At 38.8% G+C, this 27,955-nt stretch overlaps 1 protein-coding gene and 1 long non-coding RNA gene across 2 annotated transcripts in view; one reads left to right on the forward strand and one right to left on the reverse strand.

Moving 5' to 3' along the window:
- The window catches only part of LOC126259792 (motile sperm domain-containing protein 2-like), a 90,285-nt gene that overhangs the window by 25,390 nt on the left and 36,940 nt on the right, over positions 1-27,955 (forward strand). The window contains exons 2-4 of the mRNA XM_049956810.1: positions 10,682-10,828; positions 18,031-18,205; positions 19,507-19,670. Of these exons, the coding sequence (XP_049812767.1) occupies positions 10,682-10,828; positions 18,031-18,205; positions 19,507-19,670 (486 nt within the window). The remainder of the gene's footprint in view (positions 1-10,681; positions 10,829-18,030; positions 18,206-19,506; positions 19,671-27,955) is intronic.
- The window catches only part of LOC126259794 (uncharacterized), a 120,272-nt gene continuing 119,514 nt past the window's right edge, over positions 27,198-27,955 (reverse strand). Inside the window, exon 3 of the long non-coding RNA XR_007546561.1 lies at positions 27,198-27,526. This is a non-coding gene — a long non-coding RNA (uncharacterized LOC126259794). The remainder of the gene's footprint in view (positions 27,527-27,955) is intronic.

Consider the following 27,955-nt stretch of genomic DNA (forward strand, 5'->3'; position numbering starts at 1 on the left):
ACTTATCAGGGCTCTGATTCTCTCGCCAGTGCTGAGAATCGTCAAACCAAATACAGTGTGATATTTATGTAAAGCGGTTCCTACCCATAGAACTATTGAAAATGGGTTTGCCATGCTCTTCATTCCATAAATTCACTATGCCCTTATTGTGACCTTTGTACACTCCCACAAGAATAAGCAGGCCAAGAAACCATTCAAATTCTTCTGTCAAGATCTGTCCATTTGTTAGCGAAATTAATGTTACCTTCTTTGTTGGTCCACTTCAAAATAATCTGGAAAGTGCTAGGCATTTATAAATAATTCAAATGCTGAATGCACAGTATTTACACTCCTTACAGTATGCCTCGTGGGACCTGGAGCCATCTTCAGTATGTTTCATGCTGGCTGTCTCCCGTGTAATCTAACAGGATTTTTTCCCCATGTTTAATTTCCATTTCTCAACCTGAAAAAATGGGATTACATATTTTACATATGTACGTACATATTATTATTATTTCTTTACTTTCTCAGACTTTTTTTAAGTCTGGTTAAGAATGGAGTGACGCGGACCTTTATCAAGCGTCACTTCCTTTTTGCTGTACGGTACATGTTATATTGCATTTAGGAACTTTCGGGTAATTGAACATGTATCAATAATTACGGATTTCTGTAATTGTATATATATGTTTGGATGTAGCTGTATTGCATTGATGTATTGGTGGATATTGTGTGGTATGACTCCTGTAGTTGATAGTATAATTGGTATGATGTCAACTTTATCCTGATGCCACATGTCTTTGACTTCCTCAGCCAGTTGGATGCATTTTTCAATTTTTTCTCCTATTTTCTTTTGTATATTTGTTGTATTGGGTATGGATATTTCGATTAATTGTGTTAATTTCTTCTTTTTATTGGTGAGTATGATGTCAGGTTTGTTATGTGGCGTTGTTTTATCTGTTATAATGGTTCTGTTCCAGTATAATTTGTATTCATCATTCTCCAGTACATTTTGTGGTGCATACTTGTATGTAGGAACGTGTTGTTTTATAAGTTTATGTTGTAAGGCAAGCTGTTGATGTATTATTTTTGCGACATTGTCATGTCTTCTGGGGTATTCTGTATTTGCTAGTATTGTACATCCGCTTGTGATGTGATCTACTGTTTCTATTTGTTGTTTACAAAGTCTGCATTTATCTGTTGTGGTATTGGGATCTTTAATAATATGCTTGCTGTAATACCTGGTGTTTATTGTTTGATCCTGTATTGCAATCATGAATCCTTCTGTCTCACTGTATATATTGCCTTTTCTTAGCCATGTGTTGGATGCGTCTTGATCGATGTGTGGCTGTGTTAGATGATTCGGGTGCTTGCCATGAAGTGTTTTCTTTTTCCAATTTACTTTCTTCGTATCTGTTGATGTTATGTGGTCTAAAGGGTTGTAGAGGTGGTTATGAAATTGTAGTGGTGTAGCCGATGTATTTATATGAGTGATTGCTTTGTGTATTTTGCTAGTTTCTGCTCGTTCTATAAAGAATTTTCTTAAATTGTCTACCTGTCCATAATGTAGGTTTTTTATATCGATAAATCCCCTTCCTCCTTCCTTTCTGCTTAATGTGAATCTTTCTGTTGCTGAATGTATGTGATGTATTCTATATTTATGGCATTGTGATCGTGTAAGTGTATTGAGTGCTTCTAGGTCTGTGTTACTCCATTTCACTACTCCAAATGAGTAGGTCAATATTGGTATGGCATAAGTATTTATAGCTTTGGTCTTGTTTCTTGCTGTCAATTCTGTTTTCAGTATTTTTGTTAGTCTTTGTCTATATTTTTCTTTTAGTTCTTCTTTAATATTTGTATTATCTATTCCTATTTTTTGTCTGTATCCTAGATATTTATAGGCATCCGTTTTTTCCATCGCTTCTATGCAGTCGCTGTGGTTATCCAATATGTAATCTTCTTGTTTAGTGTGTTTTCCCTTGACTATGCTATTTTTCTTACATTTGTCTGTTCCAAAAGCCATACTTATATCATTGCTGAATCCTTCTGTTATCTTTAGTAATTGGTTGAGTTGTTGATTGGTTGCTGCCAGTAGTTTTAGATCATCCATGTATAGCAAATGTGTGATTTTGTGTGGGTATGTTCCAGTAATATTGTATCCATAATTTGTATTGTTTAGCATGTTGGATAGTGGGTTCAGAGCAAGGCAGAACCAGAAAGGACTTAATGAGTCTCCTTGGTATATTCCAAATACAGAATACCCCAGAAGACATGACAATGTAGCAAAAATAATACATCAACAGCTTGCCTTACAACATAAACTTATAAAACAACACGTTCCCACATACAAGTATGCACCACAAAATGTACTGGAGAATGATGAATACAAATTATACTGGAACAGAACCATTATAACAGATAAAACACCACCACATAACAAACCTGACATCATACTCACCAATAAAAAGAAGAAATTAACACAACTAATTGAAATATCCATACCCAATACAACAAATATACAAAAGAAAACCGGAGAAAAAATTGGAAAATACATCCAACTGGCTGAGGAAGTCAAGGACATATTATTATTATTATTATTATTATTATTATTATTATTTCTTTCCTTTCTCAGACCTTAGGTCTGGTTCGAAATGAAAGTGACGCGGACCTTGATCAAGCGTGACTTCCTTTTAACTGTATGGTATATGTTACATTGCGTTTAGGAACTTTCGGGTAATTAAACATGTATCAATAATTACGGATTTCTGTAGTTGTATATATAAGTTTGGATGTAGCTGTATTGCATTGATGTACTGGTGGATATTGTGTGGTATGACTCCTGTAGTTGATAGTATAATTGGTATAATGTCAACTTTATCCTGATGCCACATGTCCTTGACTTCCTCAGCCAGTTGGATGTATTTTCCAATTTTTTCTCCGGTTTTCTTTTGTATATTTGTTGTATTGGGTATGGATATTTCAATTAGTTGTGTTAATTTCTTCTTTTTATTGGTGAGTATGATGTCAGGTTTGTTATGTGGTGGTGTTTTATCTGTTATAATGGTTCTGTTCCAGTATAATTTGTATTCATCATTCTCCAGTACATTTTGTGGTGCATACTTGTATGTGGGAACGTGTTGTTTTATAAGTTTATGTTGTAAGGCAAGCTGTTGATGTATTATTTTTGCTACATTGTCATGTCTTCTGGGGTATTCTGTATTTGCTAGTATTGTACATCCGCTTGTGATGTGATCTACTGTTTCTATTTGTTGTTTGCAAAGTCTGCATTTATCTGTTGTGGTATTGGGATCTTTAATAGTATGCTTGCTGTAATATCTGGTGTTTATTGTTTGATCCTGTATTGCAATCATGAATCCTTCCGTCTCACTGTATATATTGCCTTTTCTTAGCCATGTGTTGGATGCGTCTTGATCGATGTGTGGCTGTGTTAGATGATACGGGTGCTTGCCATGAAGTGTTTTCTTTTTCCAATTTACTTTCTTCGTATCTGTTGATGTCATGTGATCTAAAGGGTTGTAGAGGTGGTTATGAAATTGTAGTGGTGTAGCCGATGTATTTATATGAGTGATTGCTTTGTGTATTTTGCTAGTTTCTGCTCATTCTATAGAGAATTTTCTTAAATTGTCTACCTGTCCATAATGTAGGTTTTTATGTTGATAAATCCCCTTCCTCCTTCCTTTCTGCTTAATGTGAATCTTTCTGTTGCTGAATGTATGTGATGTATTCTATATTTGTGGCATTGTGATCGTGTAAGTGTGTTGAGTGCTTCTAGGTCTGTGTTACTCCATTTCACTACTCCAAATGAGTAGGTCAGTATTGGTATAGCATAAGTATTTATAGCTTTTGTTTTGTTTCTTGCTGTCAATTCTGTTTCCAGTATTTTTGTTAGTCTCTGTCTATATTTTTCTTTTAGTTCTTCTTTAATATTTGTACTATCTATTCCTATTTTTTGTCTGTATCCTAGATACTTATAGGCATCTGTTTTTTCCATCGCTTCTATGCAGTCGCTGTGGTTATCCAATATGTAATCTTCCTGTTTAGTGTGTTTTCCCTTGACTATGCTGTTTTTCTTACATTTGTCTGTTCCAAAAGCCATATTTATATCATTGCTGAATCCTTCTGTTATCTTTAGTTATTGGTTGATTTGCTGCTGCCAGTAGTTTTAGATCATCCGTGTATAACAAATGTGTGATCTTGTGTTGGTATGTTCCAGTAATATTGTATCCATAATTTGTATTATTTAGCATGTTGGATAGTGGGTTCAGAGCAAGGCAGAACCAGAGAGGACTTAATGAGTCTCCTTGGTATATTCCACGCTTAATCTGTATTGGCTGTGATGTGATATTATTTGAATTTGTTTGGATATTAAGTGTGGTTTTCCAATTTTTCATTACTATGTTTAGGAACTGTATCAATTTAGGATCTACTTTGTATATTTCCAATATCTGTAGCAACCATGAGTGGGGTACACTATCGAAAGCTTTTTGGTAATCAATGTATACGTAGTGCAGCGACCTTTGTTTAGTTTTAGCTTGATATGTCACCTCTGTATCTATTATCAGTTGCTCTTTACATCCTCGTGCTCCTTTGCAGCAGCCTTTTTGTTCTTCATTTATAATTTTGTTCTGTGTTGTATGTGTCATTAATTTCTGTGTAATGACTGAAGTTAATATTTTGTATATTGTTGGTAGGCATGTTATGGGGCGATATTTAGCTGGGTTTGCTGTGTGTGCTTGATCTCAAGGTTTCAGATAAGTTATTCCATGTTTAAGTGTATCAGGGAATGTGTATGGGTCTGCAATGTAACTGTTAAATAATTTAGTTAGATGTGAATGTGTTGAGGTGAACTTCTGTAGCCAGAAATTTGCTATTTTATCATTTCCAGGGGCTTTCCAATTGTGAGTAGAATTAATTGCTTGGGTGACTTCATGTTGCAAAATTATCACTTCAGGCATTTGTGGTATCATCTTGTATGTGTCTGTTTCTGCTTGCACCCACCGTGCATGTCTATTATGTTGTACTGGGTTTGACAATATGTTGCTCCAAAAGTGATCCCTGTCTGTTATGTTTGGTGGATTGTCTATTTTAATTTGTGTGTTATCTATTGTCTGGTAAAATTTCTTTTGGTTTGTGTTGAATGTTTGGTTTTGTTTCCTTCTATTTTCACTTTTTTTGTATCTTCTAAGTCGTTTGGCCAATGCTTGTAAATTCTGCTTCTTTTCATCTAATTGCTCTATCGCTTCTTGTCGTGAGATTTTACCTAACCTTTTTCGTTATTTTTTTTTTTTTTTTTTTTTCTGACATTTCATTTCTTATGAATTGTATTAGCTGTCCGATGTCTTCTTAGTTTTCCTATTCTGATCTGTAGCCTGTGTTGCCATGCTGGTTTTGTGGGTTTCTTCTGTGTGTTGGTTGGTTCTGACCTCTGCCTAGTGTGTATATTTAGTGTAGTGTGTGCTCCTATATAAACCAGTAGTTGTAACTCTTCCATAGTTGTGTTTTCATTTATTTTGTTGTGTATGATTGTGTTGATAGTTTTTATTGTTGCTTCGACTTGTGGGTTATTTGGTGGTCTATGCAAGAATGGTCTAATGTCTGTATTTGTGTGCTTGGTTTTGTTTCCTTCTATTTTCACTTTTTTTGTATCTTCTAAGTCGTTTGGCCAATGCTTGTAAATTCTGCTTCTTTTCATCTAATTGCTCTATCGCTTCTTGTCGTGAGATTTTACCTAACCTTTTCAGCTGAAATTTTTCTTCTATATCTAACATGTGTGTCACTTCGTGTTGTATTTGTGCTTGTTCTGATGGCTGTCTTAAGATTTCGTTTTCCTCTGATTGTTTAATTGATGCGTGTTGTTCTTTGTTTTATTATTATTATTATTATTATTATTATTAGTACTATCATTAAATTTTTTGCAAACATATCGTAGATTATATATACTTATTTGAAAACATTCTGATTTTAGATGTTGGCAACTTCAGGAAGTAGAGTTTCCAAATCCCCAACATCTTCATCAGAATCTTCAAATAATTCACTGCCTCCAGAAACACTTTTGTCGTCATCAGACTCCTAATTCCTCTTCTTCATTCAAAATTCCATGTATTTCAGCCCTACTAAAATGTTTTCTAGTCATAATGTAGTTCTTGCACACGCTGAGGCAAAATACTAGCAACAACTGAGGCAAGAAAGGGCAATAGTGGGCATAAATAATAAGTGGGATATGTTAGTTTCATTGTGGCATGTGTTTTGTGTAACATCTGTTCAATGTAACATTCATCATTCTGTTTTCATAATGTTACATTCAAGAAACAAAACAAAAAATTTATGTTGGTGTCAGCAGGTACTCGGTGCATAGTCCACAAATAAATTTTAATATGTTGTAAATGTAAAACTGAACAATGTCATTGCATACAAGCTAAGTCATAAATTTTGAAAATAATCATTTTGAAAACAAGGGAGATATATATTCAAATGTGCTTATGGGGTCATATTGACTCCAGTTGTACTGGGAGGGTTAAAATGAATGGGTATATTGGTTGGGATTGTTAATATACGTGGTGTGAAAGAGACCACTCCAGCTCCTGGATCTTGAGGATAGTAGCTCCAGCAAGAGTATTTCACATGATTTTGATCTGTGAATGGGTAGGATTATGAAGTTCCGAACTATTCAGATTTCATAGTAGTATTCTCCTCTTAAGCTGCAAAGTCTAAATACAGCTTTCTTGTTTTCTGTTAAAACACAGTGTGCGGAATAAAATGGAACAGTACATTGTCATGCATGCAAGTTTTGTTTGAAATTCTGCATAAGGAATATATATATATATATATATATATATATATATATATATATATAGATGATGTGACTTACCAAATGAAAGTGCTGGCAGGTCGACAGACACACAAACATACACACAAAATTCAAGCTTTCGCAACAAACTGTTGCCTCATCAGGAAAGAGGGAAGGAGAGGGAAAGACGAAAGGATGTGGGTTTTAAGGGAGAGGGTAAGGAGTCATTCCAATCCCGGGAGCGGAAAGACTTACCTTAGGGCGAAAAGAGGACAGGTATACACTCTCGCGCACACACACACATATCCATCCACACATTTGCTGTATATGTGTGGATGGATATGTGTGTGTGTGCGAGTGTATACCTGTCCTTTTTTCGCCCTAAGGTAAGTCTTTCCGCTCCCGGGATTGGAATGACTCCTTACCCTCTCCCTTAAAACCCACATCCTTTCGTCTTTCCCTCTCCTTCCCTCTTTCCTGATGAGGCAACAGTTTGTTGCGAAAGCTTGAATTTTGTGTGTATGTTTGTGTTCGTTTGTGTGTCTGTCGACCTGCCAGCACTTTCATTTGGTAAGTCACATCATCTTTGTTTTTAGATATATTTTTCCTAAGTGGAATGTTTCCCTCTATATATATATATATATATATATATATATATATATATATATATATATATATATATATATATATACAAAGATGATGTGACTTACCAAAGATTTCGGAAAGTTCTTCACCAATATACTTCAAATTTTTACGTGCTACTCTAATAAACATTTGGACAGATACAGGCTATATATATTTTTAAACAACACTGCACAGGCTCTCTATTAAAACTGGCTATGACAAAAAATACTGTGCTGTAAAAATGTAAGGTTTAATTTTCTTCCTCGCCTGTGCAGTGTTGTTTAAAAAATATATAGCCTGTATCTGTCCAAATGTTTATTAGAGTAGCATGTAAAAATTTGAAGTATATTGGTGAAGAACTTTCCGAGATCTTTGGTAACAATGTTAAACTAAGGCTTTTCGTAATGTAGTAGTATAGATTACCATCATTTCTCTGTAGCTTACACCTGTTATTCAGAGAATTTTGAACATTGTGCACCATTTTATATCGTCAAACACTTTTTGGGTTGACAAACCCTGTGCATATTGCTTGATTTTTCTAAAAACTCTTGTTTCCATTGTCTAGCACAATGTTATAACTGCCTCTCTTCTGCCAGTTCCTTTCACAAAACCAAAGTGTTTGCTGTCTAACAGATTTTCCATTTTCTTTTCTATTCTTGTCAACAGTTTTATTGAAGGAGCTGTTAAGCTGTTTGCGCAGTAATTTCCACACTTACCTGCCTTGCTGTCTTTGGGATTGTGTGAATATTTCTCTGGAAGTCCGATAGAACATCTGTAGACTCATAGTCACACCAACTTGAATAGTTGTTGGTTGCCACTTTCCCCAATGACATCAGTGTGTAAATTTGATAATAATTTAGAAACTCTGAATTATTAAAAAGTGTTTGTGAAGAAATGAGCTATTTAAGTTAGAGGACATTCTAATAGTCAAAGTTACCCATTTATTTCCTTTATCTGCTGCTGCTGCTGCTGCTGCTACTACTACTGAAGTGGCTACTTTTGGAAATGTCTTCTTAAAAGATCAGTTTGGACAGTATACAAAATTATAGCATTTTGTCTCTACATTTTTTTCTCTAAACATTTATTCCAGGTTTGGTCTGCCAGTACCCTTGAACAAGTATGTATTTTAGGCTTAGAGAAGATTCTGCTGTAGGCTTGTAGTTTTGGGGGATCATAATTCAAAACACTAACTTACCTCATAGTAGAATATTGCCCAAGAGTGTGGGAGCCATACCAAACAGGACTAACTAAGAATATTGTTGTATAAAAAGATGGGCAATGAGAATGGTTGTAGGTTTGTTTTATTGATGGGGGAGAGTCACTGAGATATTAAAAAACCTGAGCTGGCAGAGACACGAAGATTGATGCCATCTGTCCCATGAAAGCCTACTTCTAAGTTTCAAAAAACAGTGGTCAGAGAGGAATCAGTGAATATATTACAGTTCCAAATGTATTACTCCCATAGGAATTGCCAAGATTGCATAGAGGCATTTAAGTGACATTGTGCATAGAGACATTTAAACTCTGATTCTTCCTACACTCCGTAAGTGAATGGAACTATGAGAAACCCACAGACACCACCCAATCACATCTGATTTACAAATAATCTCCCTTTGTAAATGCACCCACTACTCTCTGACTGATTAACTAACCTACTTCGAAGGAGACCCTTTCTCACCGCAGTGCTCAATGAAATGCAGCAGTTAAATTATATATGTCACCAAAAGGTAAGAGTTAAATTCTAAGACACCTTGCAACCTTACCTAAAATCTTTCCCACCCATCTATCCTACTTACAAAATACGCCTGGCAATCCTTACATCAGAACGTGAACAGTAAACAAACCATGATGCAGAAAGCCTCTCTTGTAGTGTCTGCCACTGGAGTTGGATGAGCATCTCAGTGACACTTTTGCACTTGCTGAATGAACCTGTAACAAAACGTGCTATTTATCTTTGGATCTTTCTATCAATTCTATCTGATAATGGATCTTATACAACAGCATCATCCACAAAAATCCTCAGGGAAGTGGAAGATAGGAAACTTATATGAACACACACACACACACACACACACACCGTACTGTTGACATGTTGAAAGATTTAGCATTGAAGCATACTCTGAGCTGCAGTTACTTTAGTGTTGATGATAAAACAATGTGATCATTTGATCAAGATACTGAATTTGCAAGCACTTGGTTTTTTTTCATATCATGTCAGTATGTAATAGAGAAGATAAGTTGAAGATGGTAAGAATAATCCAGGTGTGGAAACCAACTTGCCAATTTCATTTATATTATCAGACATACATTATTATGACACATAGTTGGATGCTGCAGCTGCTTTGTATAAAGTTAGTCATTTAACAGGAATTAGAAAGCCGTCAAATTAAATCAACAGTAAGAGTCAGATGTTGTAAAGTGTGAAAACTGAAGCACAAGTGGGGAGACATGTCCCTTTTCTTGAACAATGTTGGTGTACTCCTGTACACAATAGAGCAAACAAATAACCAGCATTGAGAGCATACATTCCTTTCAGAAGAAATGACAGTGACTGTAAATAAGTGAAAAAAAAAGTGTTCTGAACTGAAAAAGTTTCAGTAGGTTATGCTATAGTTCATAAGTAGTGACAGTTGAGCAAGACTAATTCTCTGGTAACCATGTTTGCTGTTGCTTGTATTTTAATGGACTATGTTGCTCTGGTTGATGTAGCTCATCAGCATTTTTAATTCACCATATGGTGCAGAGTTAATTCTGTGCTGTAGGGTAAGGACTATTCCACATGGCTGCAATTGTAGGGCAATGTAGTACCCTGACAGAAGTCAAACAAATAAAATAATCGAGGCTGAGAGGGTGGACCAAGAGACAGCATTTTCAGATATACTGTGCAATGTCTCAGAAATGACAGGCCCTATAATATGCATTATGATATTGTTGTTGTACACAGCTCACAGTACTCTTGATATCGCTTCTTATTCCTCTCATGATGTAACGTCAAATATCATTCCTAGTATAATATTTTTCTCAGTATAGGGACTTAGTTGTGCTGTCTCCCCCTCCCTTCATTCCTTTGTTTTTTAATTGTATTTTTGTCTTCATCCTCGCCCCCTCCACTGTTGGGTCTCCCTCATGCTGTCATCCCCTTCTTTCCTCATCCCTTTGGCTTGCACACTTGTGTACTCACTCTAACATGCACAGAAATTATTTCATACACCACACTATAAATAGAATTTATAATTGTTGATCTCTTTCCACAGTTGCTATTATTTGTTCCAGATGGATTCCATGCTGCAGATATTTCTCGTGTGAAGAATTCAGATGATTGGCTCAGGCGATTCATTGTACACAATGATAATAATGAAAATGCTGCTTTTGACATGTTGTGGGACACTTGTGACTGGAGAAAGAAGTATGGGACTAATGGTAAGTGAATTAGGCATTGTGTACTTCAAATACCTGTTGTTGCTTCCAGTGTGTTGTTTAGATACTGTTAGACTGACGTAGTTGCTTGTCAAGTCTGAATGCACTTTGGGGTGGTGGATTCAAATTATGTGACTTACTCTGTTCTTACATTGCCTAGATGTACAGCATGATTGTTCATTTTGTTGATGATAATTCATAGTTGATATACTCAGAGTTATGAAGCAGGTACTAAATGAGGGAATCTACATTTTTAATACTATTGACAATTGAATAATGCATAAAGTTACACTCACATGCACACTTTACCTTGCCCCGTTTCATTTTTCCAGCATTGCACAGAAACAGTTTTTTTGAATGTCCATAAGGGATAAAAGAGAAGAGTACATAGATAAATATGAGGTTGGAGATAAGAATTTGACAAACCTCTGAAAGACTTAAGTGGAAGCAATGTACCTGAGGTAGACAAAATGCCCTCAGAATTAATGAAATTCTTCAGAAAGCCAGCCATGACAAAATTGTTCCACCTGATGTGCAAATTGTACAAGACAGGCGAAATATCCTCAGACTTTATAAAGACTGTAATATTTCAAATATAAAAGAAGGCAGGTGTTGACAGGTGTTAATATTACTGAACCATCAGTTTATTAAGTTATAGTTGCAAAATACAGACAAATATTAGTTACAGAACAATGGAAAAGCTGGCTGAAGCCAACCTTGGAGAATCAGTTTGGATTCTGGAGAAGTATAGGAATATGAGGCAATACTGAACCTAAGAATCATCATAAAAGATAGGGTGAATAAAGGAAAACCTATGTTTATAGCATTTGTAGATATAGAGAAATGTTTCAACAGTGTTGACTGGCATATGCTTTGAAATTTTGAAGATAGCAGGGATAAAATACAGAGAGCAAAAGATATTTACAACTTGCATAGAAACTAGACCCCCAGTAATAAGATTAAGAGGGCATTACAGATGTGGCTAAATGCCGAGAGTCTAAAGACAGGTATGATTGTGTGCGAGTCCTGTTTTGACATTTAGGGGGCATACCAGAGTGAGGGCTACAGGGGACACCGATAACCAGAATGTGGAGGCGAGTATTCGACTTCTTAGCATGTAGTAGATGATCTTGGACAGAGCCATTGGTGGAAACGAGAGCCCGCAAAGTAACACGGCTAACAGGAGGACAGCAGGTAGCAAAGGTGCATTACTGACAGGGTTAGTGGGACTTGGAAAACCAAGGGCACTTGGCAGTAGGAAGGCATGTGGGAACTTAGTAACTGAAATATTCATTTCATGGACATACAGTCAATCAAAACTGATCCAATATAGCTCAAAATTGAGGAAGTGTGCAAATTGGAGACGAAAATTAGATGAGAATGTACATTGAAATATGCTCTGGATGCGACCAATAATTTTTAAATTATTCAAGATGCAACTTTCGTAAAGAGTGGTGAATTTTCAAAATAATACCTAAATGTCTTGAGCAGTTTTCATGAATAAAGTGTCTACATATGGTGCTTGAGCAGTATTGAAACATGCTAACAGAACATTTATACTTGTAATACATTTTGAATTAGGAATCAGAATATGGAATGTGCATTCGAGATGTGAAACCTGGTTTTCACATCAAATAACTAGTAAATTGATGGAAGTAGCAACAGTATAATAGAGTAAACGAAGATGTTTTTCTATATTTGTCCAGAATTCATTATGTTTCTGATTGATTAACTGTAAATTAACACACAGAAACTATCATACTGATCGAAGTGTAAAAATTTCAAAAACTAAGAGTAGCAGCAAAAAAAAAAAAAAAAAGTAAGGACATCATTGAAAAGCTGCTATAATTCTGTTCCAGGCTGGTGTGCTGTATGTGAACTAGATGTAAGAAAAATGCAAAGTGTGTTTGAGAATTTGCACATGACAGAGGAAAATCTATTAAAGGACAGCCTCCACCTTGGGAAGTGACAGTTCTTAAGATGATCTGAAAGGCAGCAGATGTGCTTGTGTGATCTGCCTCAACTGACAAGTGTTAGAAATTCTGCTTTAGGTGTGTCAATGTGAAACTTGTAATATTTTATGTCAGGTTGCCGAATAACTGTAATTTTTAATGAAGAGAGCATACTTGTAATATTTTTTACCTGCTAGCTAGTGTTACATTGTGATTTAGAGAGCTAGTGCTGAACTTGTTATTTTCACCAGTTACCTGAGGAACTTTAACACTTGAATAAAAGTTCACAAGAACAAAGCATCAGGCCCAAATTGAATCCTTACTGGATTCTATACTGAATTTGCCTTCCCCCATGAACCATGGACCTTGCCGTTGGTGGGGAGGGTTGCGTGCCTCAGCGATACAGATGGCCGTACCGTAGGTGCAACCACAACGGAGGGGTATCTGTTGAGAGGCCAGACAAACATGTGGTTCCTGAAGAGGGGCAGCAGCCTTTTCAGTAGTTGCAGGGGCAACAGTCTGGATGATTGACTGATCTGGCCTTGTAACATTAACCAAAACGGCCTTGCTGTGCTGGTACTGCGAACGGCTGAAAGCAAAGGGAAACCACAGCCGTAATTTTTCCCGAGGACATGCAGCTTTACTGTATGATTAAATGATGATGGCGTCCTCTTGGGTAAAATATTCCAGAGGTAAAATAGTCCCACATTCGGCTCTCCGGGCAGGGACTACTCAAGAGGACGTCGTTATCAGGAGAAAGAAAACTGGCATTCTACGGATCGGAGCGTGGAATGTCAGGTCCCTTAATCGGGCAGGTAGGTTAGAAAATTTAAAAAGGGAAATGGATAGGTTAAAGTTAGATATAGTGGGAATCAGTGAAGTTCGGTGGCAGGAGGAACAAGACTTTTGGTCAGGTGATTACAGGGTTATAAATACAAAATCAAATGGGGGTAATGCAGGAGTAGGTTTAATAATGAATAAAAAAATAGGAGTGCGGGTTAGCTACTACAAACAGCATAGTGAACGCATTATTGTGGCCAAGATAGACACAAAGCCCATGCCTACTACAGTAGTACAAGTTTATATGCCAACTAGCTCTGCAGATGAAGAAATTGATGAAATGTATGACGAGATAAAAGAAATTATTCAGATAGTGAAGGGAGACGAAAATATAATAGTCATGGGTGACTGGAATTCGTCAGTAGGAAAAGGGAGAGAAGGAAACATAGTAGGTGAATATGGATTGGGGGGAAGAAATGAAAGAGGAAGCCGCCTTGTAGAATTTTGCACAGAGCATAACTTAATCATAGCTAACACTTGGTTCAAGAATCATAAAAGAAGGTTGTATACCTGGAAGAATCCTGGAGATACTAAAAGGTATCAGATAGATTATATAATGGTAAGAGAGAGATTTAGGAACCAGGTTTTAAATTGTAAGACGTTTCCAGGGGCAGATATGGATTCTGACCACAATATATTGGTTATGACCTGTAGATTGAAACTGAAGAAACTGCAAAAAGGTGGGAATTTAAGGAGATGGGACCTGGTTAAACTGAAAGAACCTGAGGTTGTAGAGAGTTTCAGAGAGAGCATAAGGGAACAATTGACAGGAATGGGGGAAAGAAATACAGTAGAGAAAGAATGGGCAGCTCTGAGGGATGAAGTAGTGAAGGCAGCAGAGGATCAAGTAGGTAAAAAGACGAGGGCTAATAGAAATCCTTGGGTAACAGAAGAAATATTGAATTTAATTGATGAAAGGAGAAAATATAAAAATGCAGTAAATGAAGCAGGCAAAAAGGAATACAAATGTCTCAAAAATGAGATCGACAGGAAGTGCAAAATGGCTAAGCAGGGATGGCTAGAGAACAAATGTAAGGATGTAGAGGCTTGTCTCACTAGGGGTAAGATAGATACTGCCTACAGGAAAATTAAAGAGACCTTTGGAGAGAAGAGAACCACTTGTATGAATATCAAGAGCTCAGATGGCAACCCAGTTCTAAGCAAAGAAGGGAAGGCAGAAAGGTGGAAGGAGTATATAGAGGGTTTATACAAGGGCGATGTACTTGAGGACAATATTATGGAAATGGAAGAGGATGTAGATGAAGACGAAATGGGAGATAAGATACTGCGTGAAGAGTTTGATAGAGCACTGAAAGACCTGAGTCGAAGCAAGGCCCCGGGAGTAGACAACATTCCATTAGAACTACTGATGGCCTTGGGAGAGCCAGTCATGACAAAACTCTACCATATGGTGAGCAAAATGTATGAGACAGGCGAAATACCCACAGACTTCAAGAAGAATATAATAATTCCAATCCCAAAGAAAGCAGGTGTTGACAGATGTGAAAATTACCGAACTGTCAGTTTAATAAGTCACAGCTGCAAAATACTAACGCGAATTCTTTACAGACAAATGGAAAAACTGGTAGAAGCGGACCTCGGGGAAGATCAGTTTGGATTCCGTAGAAATGTTGGAACACGTGAGGCAATACTAACCTTAAGACTTATCTTAGAAGAAAGATTAAGAAAAGGCAAACTTATGTATCTAGCATTTGTAGACTTAGAGAAAGCTTTTGACAACGTTAACTGGAATACTCTCTTTCAAATTCTGAAGGTGGCAGGGGTTAAATACAGGGAGCGAAATGCTATTTACAATTTGTACAGAAACCAGATGGCAGTTATAAGAGTCGAGGGACATGAAAGGGAAGCAGTGGTTGGGAAGGGAGTGAGACAGGGTTGTAGCCTGTCCCCGATGTTATTCAATCTGTATATTGAGCAAGCAGTAAAGGAAACAAAAGAAAAATTCGGAGTAGGTATTAAAATTCATGGAGAAGAAGTAAAAACTTTGAGATTTGCCGATGACATTGTAATTCTGTCAGAGACAGCAAAGGACTTGGAAGAGCAGTTGAACGGAATGGACAGTGTCTTGAAAGGAGGATATAAGATGAACATCAACAAAAGCAAAACGAGAATAATGGAATGTAGTCAAATTAAATCGGGTGATGCTGAGGGGATTAGATTAGGAAATGAGACACTTAAAGTAGTAAAGGAGTTTTGCTATTTAGGGAGTAAAATAACTGATGATGGTCAAAGTAGAGAGGATATAAAATGTAGACTGGCAATGGCAAGGAATTCGTTTCTGAAGAAGAGAAATTTGTTAACATCGAGTATAGATTTAAGTGTCAGGAAGTCGTTTCTGAAAGTATTTGTATGGAGTGTAGCCATGTATAGAAGTGAAACATGGACGATAAATAGTTTGGACAAGAAGAGAATAGAAGCTTTCGAAATGTGGTGCTACAGAAGAATGCTGAAGATAAGGTGGGTAGATCACGTAACTAATGAGGAGGTATTGAATAGGATTGGGGAGAAGAGAAGTTTGTGGCACAACTTGACTAGAAGAAGGGATCGGTTGGTAGGACATGTTTTGAGGCATCAAGGGATCACAAATTTAGCATTGGAGGGTAAAAATCGTAGAGGGAGACCAAGAGATCAATACACTAAGCAGATTCAGAAGGATGTAGGTTGCAGTAGGTACTGGGAGATGAAGAAGCTTGCACAGGATAGAGTAGCATGGAGAGCTGCATCAAACCAGTCTGAGGACTGAAGACCACAACAACAACAACAACAACAACAACAACAACTGAATGTGGAGCTTCATTAGACACTATTTTAACTATAACCTGTTGTAGATCCTGTGAACAAAAAACCATGCCCAGTAATTGGAAGAAAGTACAGGTCACACCTATTTACAGGAAGGGTAGTAGAAGTGATCCACAAAGCTATCATCTGATATCCTTGACATTTATTTGCTGTAGCATCTCGTAACATGTTCTGAGATCAAACATAATGAGGTATCTTGAACAGTGACTTCCTCCATGCCAGGCAGCATAGATTCCGAAAACATCAGTCATGTGAAACCCAACTCTCACTTTTCTCACATGATATACTGAAAGCTTTGGTCAAGGCAACCAGGCAGATGCAGTATTTATTGATTTCCAAAAAGCATTTGACTACTCAGTACTACATCTATGCTTATTATCAAAAGTTCGATCACACAGGTTGTAAAGCTAAATTTTTGACTGGATTGAGGATTTTTTTTTTTTTTTTTTTTTTTTTTTTTTTCGTAGGGAGGACACAGCATTTTATCTAGGATGGAGAGTCATTGACTGATGTAGATGTAACTTCTTGCGTGCCCCAGGGAAGTGTGTTGGGACCCATGCTGCTTATTTGTATAGTAATGCTCTTGCAGACAATATTAATAGTAGCCGAAGACTTTATGCAGATGATGTAGTTGTCTGTAGTGAAGTACTGTCTGAAGGAAGCTGCATAAATATTCAGTCAAGTCTTGATGAGACTTCAGAGTGGTGCAAAGATTGGCAGCTTGCTTTAAATATTCAAAAATGTAAAATTTTGCACTTCACAAAATGAAAAAGAAGTAGTATCCTATACTTGTAATATCAGTAAGTCACTGCCGGAATCCGGCAACTCCTACAAATACCTGGATGTAACACTTACAGTGGTATGATATGGAATGATCACATAGACTGTCAGGAGAAAGCAGGTGGTAGGCTTTGATTTATTGGGAGAATACTGTGGAAGAGTGTCTACAAAGTAGATTGCTTTCAAATCACCTGTTTGATTGGTTCCAGAATATTGCTCAAGTGTGTGGAACCCATATCAAAATGAATAACAGGGTATATTTAAAATATACAGAGAAGGCAGCGTGAATGATTACAGGTTTGTTTGGTCCGTAGGAGAGTGCCATGGATATGCTGAAGAAATTGAACTGACACTCTTGAAAACAGATGCAAACTATCCTGAGAAATCCTACTTACAAAGCTTCAAGAAACATCTTTAAATGGTGGCTTTAGGAGTATACTGCAACTCCCCTCCTCCCACCCTCCGCTGTGTATTGCTTACATAGCAATTGTAAGGACAGTTTAGATTAATTATAGCATGCACAGATGCATTTAATAAATCATTTTTCCCATGCTCCATATGTAAATGGAAGGGGAAGAAACCGTAATAACTGGTTCAGTTGGATGTACCCTTGTGTGTGGACAGCATTTATTTAGCAGTATTATTCATGCACAACATATTAATGTTTTGTGTTTATTTATTAAAATTTCCACACACAGGTGTATCTGTGATTGTTATCCACTCTGTACTAAAACAGGTTTTGTATCTACAGTTATAAAATGTCTCACTACTAAAGAAAATATGTGTTTGAATTGGAGCAATTGTGTTTTATAGATATTGCTGACATTGTTAAAAGGGACTACCTGGAATGTGGGTTTGTATACACTCATGGAACAGATGTTGATGGAAGATCCCTTCTAATCTTCAACTGCAAGAAACATGTTAAGGGCCAGGGAGACAATGAAGAATTAAAAAAATGTGTTGTCTATTGGATGGAAAGGCTCCAGAGGTAGGGACAGCAAACATACTTTAGTAAAATACAGTTTTGTGTTTGAAAAAATGTATTTCAGTAAAAAATTATATATATATCACCCAAAACACATGCGCGCGCACACACACACACACACACACACACACACACACACACACACACACACACACACACACACACACACACACACACCTTGTAAAGAAAATTTATTCTGTGGTATTTTCCAGATGTCTCTTATTTCATTGTTCTAAATGTAGTTGCTTTGCTGAATTACACTGATCACTCGGCCCAGATATTAAGCTGGATAACTGGCTGACTAGTTTTCTTAAAAAGCTATCTTTGGTATCTTTTTATAGATTTACAGGCCATGAATGCACGTAACATTACACCCTTCTACAAATCCAGAATGAATCAGTCACTCTACAGCAGAAAATGTGCTATTTTTTAAACTTCATGGAAGATTTAAACTTTATGCCAGACTGTTACTCTATTTTTTGGCTTTTTTTGGGTAAAGTTTGTACATTGCCTGTGAAAGGAAAGATTCCGAATTCAAGTGCCGGTAGGGCAGACAGTTCTAATATGGTAGGCAGTTACTTGCATTAATGTTCCTCACGTTTTCTTTCCTATAGTTAATGAAGAGTGATAAGAGTAAAAAGAAATTGTTTTACTTTAAATGAAGTTGTACTAGAAATTTCTAAAATGTTAATGTCATTTTGGTGTGAATACCTAAAGACAAGGAAACAAATTTGACAAGTTCTATAGAATTCAAGGGTGACTGGGAAGTAATTAGACATTTGAATATGGTTGTTATACACGCAACTTAAAATGTGAATGAAACTGTGGAAGACTGTTCATGGACATGAAAGCTACTGACAATGACTTCACCTCATATTTTTCTATTATAATTCCTCCCGTTGGCTGAAAAATTTTATTGGCTATTTCCAACTAAAGTTGTGGCATACGTAACAAACATCAGAAGACGCAAAGCCGTTTTCAGCAGGTAAACACAATTACTTTCAGTGCTTAGAACCCTAACATGACCAAAAGAGACATACAGTCTGCTTAAGATAAGAACTTACATTGATGTAACAAGCTTTGATAGTTTGTAATGCCCATTGTTGAATGTAAGATTATCAGAGTGTTTTAGGTTATCTCTTCTGAAGTGTAATGTGATTTGTTTTTTTTCCCCCTCACCATATGTGTTGATAATCAAAATTAAATGTGATGATGATTCCATAAAACTTTTTCATATGTTGTGTGTCAGTACAATTGATATTGGGTGAGATTGCTTCCATAATATCGTATGTATTTTGTTGCAGGCTTGATAAAGGAAAACCTATAAGTGTGTTTTTCGATATGACCGAGACGGGTTTATCGAACTTGGATATGGATCTTGTAAAGTACATTATCATGCTCTTTAAATCTTACTACCCAGAATTCCTCAATTACATCATTGTATTTGAAATGCCATGGATTTTAAATGGTAAGAAAACCAGTTTTCTGTTATAGTGCTGTAAATTAACGCAAGAGATGCCTGAATAGGGGAAAAATTTGTGTAGTCCTAAATGTTTGTACAGCGGTTGGAGGGGGGTGCCATGAATGACATACTAAAAGTCCTGACCGTTGGAGAGTGAATGTGGAAGTGCTGGGTCATTTGAAGGTTGCTTGTTTTGTTTTACTTGAAAACCATGGCTTTCAATGAAAGTGTTTCCCTGTATGAAATTAAACTAGCCTATGTTAAATTTTCTACAAAAAAGTCTGTTCAGCTTTTCTCAAGGACAAAGTTTCTGTGTTGCAGAGGACGCAAAAATTGCAGATTGTTAAAAATAGTGTTTTCATGTATAAAATTAATGTTTTTTGTTAAAGTGGGCCAAGAACAATTATTAAATAAGTGTACCACTTTTAAGTTGCATATTGAGGGATCCATTGAGTTTTGGGTTTTTAACAGGCAGTAAAGGGGGAGGTAGAAGCACTAGGGAAGGCAGGTGTGAAGGAGTGTGGCGGGTGCCTCCCCTCCTTCATAGATCTGCAAACAGAACAACAATCAGGTAGATTCACTTTCACACCCACTCTCACACCCCACTCTCTCACACCCCACTCTCTCACACCCCACTCTCTCACACCCCACTCTCTCACACCCCACTCTCTCACACCCCACTCTCTCACACCCCACTCTCTCACACCCCACTCTCTCACACCCCACTCTCTCACACCCCACTCTCTCACACCCCACTCTCTCACACCCCACTCTCTCACACCCCACTCTCTCACACCCCACTCTCTCACACCCCACTCTCTCACACCCCACTCTCTCACACACCCCCGCCTCTCTCTCACACACCCCCGCCTCTCTCTCACACACCCCCGCCTCTCTCTCACACACCCCCGCCTCTCTCTCACACACCCCCGCCTCTCTCTCTCTCACACACCCCCGCCTCTCTCTCTCTCACACACACCCCCGCCTCTCTCTCTCTCACACACACCCCCGCCTCTCTCTCTCTCTCACACACACCCCCGCCTCTCTCTCTCTCACACACACCCCCGCCTCTCTCTCTCTCTCACACACACCCCCGCCTCTCTCTCTCTCACACACACCCCCGCCTCTCTCTCTCTCTCACACACACCCCCGCCTCTCTCTCTCTCACACACACCCCCGCCTCTCTCTCTCTCACACACACCCCCGCCTCTCTCTCTCTCTCACACACCCCCCCGCCTCTCTCTCTCTCACACACACCCCCGCCTCTCTCTCTCTCACACACACCCCCGCCTCTCTCTCTCTCACACACACCCCCGCCTCTCTCTCTCTCACACACACCCCCGCCTCTCTCTCTCTCACACACACCCCCGCCTCTCTCTCTCTCACACACACCCCCGCCTCTCTCTCTCTCACACACCCCCGCCTCTCTCTCTCACACACACCCCCGCCTCTCTCTCTCACACACACCCCCGCCTCTCTCTCTCACACACACCCCCGCCTCTCTCTCTCACACACACCCCCGCCTCTCTCTCTCTCACACACCCCCGCCTCTCTCTCACACACACCCCCCCCTCTCTCTCTCACCCGACCCCCCCTCTCTCTCTCTCTCTCACCCGACCCCCCCCCTCTCTCTCTCTCTCTCTCTCTCTCTCTCACCCGACCCCCCCTCTCTCTCTCTCTCTCACCCGACCCCCCCCCTCTCTCTCTCACCCGACCCCCCTCCTCTCTCTATCTCACCAGCCGCCCCCCCTCTCTCTCTCTCTCACCCGCCGCCCCCCCTCTCTCCCTCACCCGCCGCCCCCCTCTCTCCCTCACCCGCCGCCCCCCTCTCTCTCTCACCCGTCCCCCCCTCTCTCTCTCTCTCACCCGTCCCCCCCTCTCTCTCTCTCTCTCACCCGTCCCCCCCCCCTCTCTCTCTCACCCGTCCCCCCCTCTCTCTCACCCGTCCCCCCCCTCTCTCTCACCCGTCCCCCCCCCCTCTCTCTCTCTCTCTCCCCACCCCCCTATGTCAAAAGAAGCAATTACAGTATGTTTCATAATGATACAGTGGCCCTTCTGCACTGTGCTTTTATTAATCACTTGCTGAGAGGTGTATAGACATGCCCTAAGGGTGTTTTTGTTTTCCACAAACTCTGTTAGCACTCATGGAATACAGATATGAATTGCTAATACTACTAAAGCAAGAAATGCAAATGGGCAGATTCTACATAAATTGGTGCATGCTGTTCTACACTGTTAGAGGGGAAAATGATTCTCAGCCATTCTGTATGACAGTTACAGCATTCTTCGAGGAAAGGTGACTTCCCTCAACAAGATTGCTTTTCGTTTCTTAATTTACAGACTGACTGTACCTTCCCAGCATTTCCTGTCCAGTTGTCTTACATGAATAGACAAAATTACTTCATTGAGCTGATGTTTATGTAGTAGAGTTATTTTCAGTGTGTTAAGGGAGTACTTATTTTCAGCTTTTACATCAGCTTTTAAGTGTTTCTATAAACAGTGGATGAGAAGTGTTCAGTTTGTAAATGTGATGTTGTTAGTGATTATTGGTGACAAAGGGACTGGATTCGTAAATGTGGCACATTTCTGTTGTCTTGTCATTGTATTGTATAGTTATGTAACAGAGTTGTAGTCACGTAGTGGGGAATTAATGAATGACCAGGAAGTTACTGAACTGTTGACTGTGTTAGTGGCAGACAGCATAATTTCTTCTGTTCAGGAATTGCTGCAGTTTGTACAGTGGGCTGCACTGAGTGAAGCCTTTTATCACACATCTACAGTATATCTTCCAAGATATGTTGGGGGATCTGATGCTGAGGTAATGCATCATAGCGAAAAACACCATGTAGTTGATTCTTGTGACCTAGTGGGGACTCACTTGCTCATTCTTCAGTTTGCAGATCTATGGAGGACAGTAGTGAATGGCCACAGTCCAGAGACCTGCCTTCCCTCACTCTCTTCTGTGCCTCCCCCCCCCCCCCCCTCCCATTGCCACCTGTCATGTCCCCAGAACACAGCTTACCCCTTCAAACAGCTCTACTCCACTTAGATGTGGTGCACATTTAATATTTGTTCTCAAGCTACTTTATGTAAAAGTAACACCCTTGTATCACAGAAATAGAACTTTTATTTCATTAATAAAAAGAAAACCTTGTACCTTGAATATTAGTAAGCCAATGAGGGGCAATGACATACATTCTGTACTCCAGTAAGGAAGAAAAGAAACCACATATATTTTAGGCAACCATATTAAATGAGAAAACCAAGCATAACTTTGGGGATAAGAGGTTTTCATAATAAGCTGCTTATAAACATTTTATAGCATTAAAACACTATTTTAATAGTCTGATTTTTCCATACCCTGCACTTCAGAGACTTAGTCTTAGAGAAAAACTGAATAGGATCTTTTTTTATGAAATTTAATGGGAAACGTTTTTGCTAGAAGGCATGGATTTTTACTTATTCAAGAAAAACATAAAAGTGACATTTAAATGATCCATTGCTTATACCCCACCTGTCGTTTCTTATTGTGTTGTTTGTGGCACTCCCTCCTATCACTTTACAAATACATTTATTTCCCCCTGTTGATTGGACTACTTTAAAATAATGGTACATGTTATTTATTTAAAGATTAAATTTGATTGGAAGTCATCTTTGGAGTAAAAGAAAATAGTTTTTGTGTTAGAAGGAACATAGGATTCAGTCCAGGCTCATTAAGTTCTGGCAATGATGAGAGTGTTTACTTCAATCTACTTTCTTAAAAATGAGGCAAATAAGACATTCTGAGGTTAACAACTAAACCCCAATTCTCCTTTGACCACATTCAGGAAAAGATGCAGAATGGGCCTCTTTTGTTTGAGGCAAAAGTCTCCACTCAGTCATGAGCCTTACTTCCCTGTACTTCTTGTCTTGACTCCGGGTATTATTTGCACTGTAACTGTTGTGATTATGTACCAGTGCAGATGACTCCATCGCAATGAAACATCTTGCAACCTACCTACAACTTGTGCCAACAGCCAGTGTCAGCACCCCTTACCCTCAAAAGTGTCCCCTGTCTATAAAATGCAGCAGAATGTAATAATAGAAAATACTTAATCAGTTGTTGCTGTCAATAAAATTCTTTTGGGTTTGAGGCCGCATTGTCGTCTGTAAAATTCCTAGGTTTTGGCGACTGTTGCAAGGTGCCTTCCTCAGGGTGTATTAGCAATACTACCTTACCCTCAAACATTATTGTGCCTACTGTATAAACAATGCCAACCCTAAGAACACACCAGGAGAGATGTATATGTTCATTCACATGGATGTTTCTACCATATGGTTGCCTCATCACACAGTGTTAAAAGCAGATAACCATTGATATCATCCTCTGTAATATTTCCCTTCTTCCAGACAGAGCAAACATGTATCCCAAAATAAAGTTAATGCAAGAATTTCTCCACCTATCCTTCTGCTTAGGGACTTCAACAAGTATATTCCCCTGTGGGATAGTATCATCAGATGGGAAAGGATTTGGATTTCAAACTGTGTTATCTCAACTTCTAGATAGCAACCTGTTTCAGTCCAGCTGGTGGCATGTCTCAGCCGTGATCCTTAAAATTTACTCTTTCAATCTTGTTACATTGCTATGATAGCACACATAGTGAGTGACAACTTTACAGTAGTCCTGTCACTTCCACGTTATTCATAAGACTGGCTGCCAAGCTGGGCACGTCTCTTACTAAATGGTAGTATCTCCACTGACCCATCTGCCCTTAACCAAATACTTCAGAACCTATTTTGTGGCGGCATCAGTACGTACTTCGTAGCGTGCTACCTTCTAAGAAAATACAGAGCAGGTGAAAGATAAGTGAAAGAAAATTAATGCCCTAGACTCATCTCTCAGGTCAGCCCTAGGTCCTGATTGTATTCAGTCTGTGGGTAATTCACACATATGCGGCATTCGATAAGCCCCATGTGCTGCCTCCTCCTGGTTATGCCAAATGGTGAGCATCTCAGGGAGCTAAGTCTTCATTGAATGTGTGCAGGTTTGATGATTATGGATTTCCTGAGCAGGAAACTGCTGAGTGCCACCAGTCTTCTGTAATCATAAGCACTGAGCATGCTTCTGTGACCAGTGTGCAGTGCAGTGGTGAAATGTTGTGTGTCGCAGGGACTCAGAATCTTGGTTGAAACACCCAGATCAAGAGGATGGCGAAAACTTCAACAGAAATCCCTCAGTCTCAAAGTGTGCTGCGTGCTGGTGAGATGTTTGAATGTTGAATTGGAACAGTCATTAGCAGCAACCTCTTTCCACACCTCAGTTGTATAGTGCTTATCCAGGCAAGCAGGACACTGTCTGGGAGGACCTTTGTATCCCCAGCTGTTTGTGGGAACATCGTGGCTGATCATTTAGGTACCACGACTCCAAAAACAATGAGTATACCGTCTGGGAGTATTCACAGCCAGTCTACTAAAAGACTGAGGGCAGCTAGTCATCCTGATAATCTGATTGTCTTTAGTAATACAGCTTATGAAGTCATAAACCAGACTGTGTTCCTAGTGATCAAGAGGAAAAGGTGTAGAGAGGCTTGCTAGTAGCTTAAAATCTATTAAACAATTGTGTAATGGTTCCTTACTGGTTGAAGCTAACAGGTCAAAGCAGGTGGAACTTCTGAGGAAGTCAAAAAAAGGGTGACTGTGACCCAGTTGTTGAGATGCACATTCCCTCAACTTGAGCAATGGTGTGTGTCACAAACAGTGAAATTATGGGCATAGATATCTTGGAACTGAAACAAGGATGGTATTCTGGAGTAAGGAAGTGTTGAACAAAGGGTGCGAAGGAATAGTGGAGAAATTGAGAAGACCACCCCTCCCATTATGGACATAGATGACACTTTGGTAGTTACGCCACTAGGCTGTCTGTTGGTTGACAGCGTTGAAAGCATGATCAGTACCTCTACTATCCCTCAAGGCATATCCCATGGCATAGGCTGTCATTGGATCAAAATGGACATTATCTTTCCAGGTGTACTGTCTTCTTCTCTATTTAATCCATACAAGAGTGCTCATGACTTCACTGTTTAGTGCCCTAAAACACACTAATCATCATCATCATCATCATCATCATCATCACCATCATCATCAGATAATCAAATGGTTCAACACTGGTATACGGATCATAAATCGTTGAACTAGCAGTGATGGAACAGTACTATCATTCCAATTGTTATGTTAGGGGAAACTTCCAGCTTCCAGTGACTGCACTAGATGGACCAGTCTGGCAAACATGCTATGCAAATAGCTCAATAGGATGGTGGAAGGACGATTGTGAAATGTACAGGAGGCACAAGGCCTTCTGTCCACCTATTAGTATGGCTTCCAGGAGCAGTGGTCTAAAATAGTTGGAAAGGCAATCTGGAAGGCTTTTTCCAAGTACCTACACCTTATTGTTGTCTTATTAAACTTGAATAAAGCATATGATACTGCCTATTGTCACTGTATCTTGATCGCATTCCAAGGCTGGAGTTTGAGGTGCTTTGTTGATTTTTGTCTGCCACTTCTTGCTGTCATTGTTTTGGGGTAGTTGGCACATCTCCCAGCTCCTCACAGGCTAGGAGAATAGTTTCTCATAGGGCTCAGTGTTAGAACTTGTCCGTCTCCTTGACAACTATCAATGGACTTGGGACTCCATGTGCCTGGCAGTTACTGCTGCTCTTCAACAAATTTTGCAGATGGCACAGTTCTGTCTGTGGGCTTAGCTGAACCTTTGTCTCAGGCCCCCCAACCATGGCTTTCAGTTTTCCACTGCCAAAACTTGAGTCACGCATTTTTGTCACTGCTCTATCAAGTCACTCATTACTTAGGAAATCCAGAGTAATAAATGTTTTGAACACCATAGTTCAAGAAAACTGTTTATGGCACAGAAACTTAATCTTGATCACAAATGTAAATACAAGCATCTACTTTTTCATATCCTGTGCTTACCACTCTGGTTACTGTCTTAACTGCTAACAATAAACCAATTCAGTCAACACGCTAGCTTCAAAAACCACCCTCCAACAGAACATGAAATGATTCATACCTCATGTGGTTTTCTACTTATTTGTTCATAGTCCTATCTGCTTGGCACTTGGGCTACTTTTATGCTTCCTACAAATCATTTTTCACTCAGTGCTCCAGCAGCAACTCCACTCACCACACTGCCCTCCACTTGATTCCACATTAACCAAAAGCCCCCTAAACGACAAAGATACCTTAAATTCCCTCACTAAATCTTTCTTCAAATTTAACAGCTATGGAAAACAAAAAAAGTAAACAAAAAGAAAAACGTGTGTCATTAAAATTTGGATCTCACAAACTAATGCAATGTTACTGTTTCATCCTGCTTTCATATACAATTATTACAAAATTAAGGGGTGCATGTTTATCATGCCCCCAATAATAAGAGAATAGAGATTTAACTTTTAATCACAACCTGATATGAAAAATTATTTCAATAATAATTCAGTTGTACAAATATGCAACTCAACTTATTGAATGCATCAGACTGATATATCTTCAAAACTGCATCATATTGAGTTTGAGTCATTGTTAGATTTTTATTTTCACATGCTGTCGATTGAAATTCTAACTTTTGTGTGGCGAAAAAAAGAAGGGAAATTAACAAAATTTGAATTGAAATACACTTTACATCGTACTATCACTTCTGTATAGAAGTACTCTTAAGTTTTTGGTGTGGATATAAGTATCTCACGGTACATTGTGGTGAGGCATGTCGCATATGTCGTGTCCACAGCGAGAGGTAATTGCTCCCAGCTGGTGCTGGCTGCGTGGCTGGCGGAGGAACAAACTTGCTCCCACTGTTGCAATTAGCTCTCGACGTGCTGAAAACGTGAAGTAAATAAAAATCACAGTTGAGCTCCACTAAAAGTTCAACAAATTAACCTACCGTAGTGTACTAACTGTAAGTTAGTCTTTGGGGTTCCCTATTCACTCTGTTACTGTCAGACACAATCCCTTTTGCTCTAGCATCGCTGCTTGAGTGATTCCCTTTCATTGCTAATAACATTTTGAAAATTATTAAAGTCATTTACATCTATTAAGTTTTTATGAAACATCACTGTCCTGACTGTTACTACAGTGTAACAGGGCATGCAGTCTTTCTCTTTTAGATGGTTGTGAATCTTCTGCCTTGCTAATTAATTGAAACCCTCATCTGCCGACAGGTGTTGTTGATATACCTTGATGGGGACAGCTGAAAATGTGTGCCCCGACTGGGACTCGAACCCGGGATCTGCTTACATGACAGATGC

Source organism: Schistocerca nitens, chromosome 5 (assembly GCF_023898315.1).
Source record: "Schistocerca nitens isolate TAMUIC-IGC-003100 chromosome 5, iqSchNite1.1, whole genome shotgun sequence".
NCBI lineage: Eukaryota > Metazoa > Arthropoda > Insecta > Orthoptera > Acrididae > Schistocerca > Schistocerca nitens.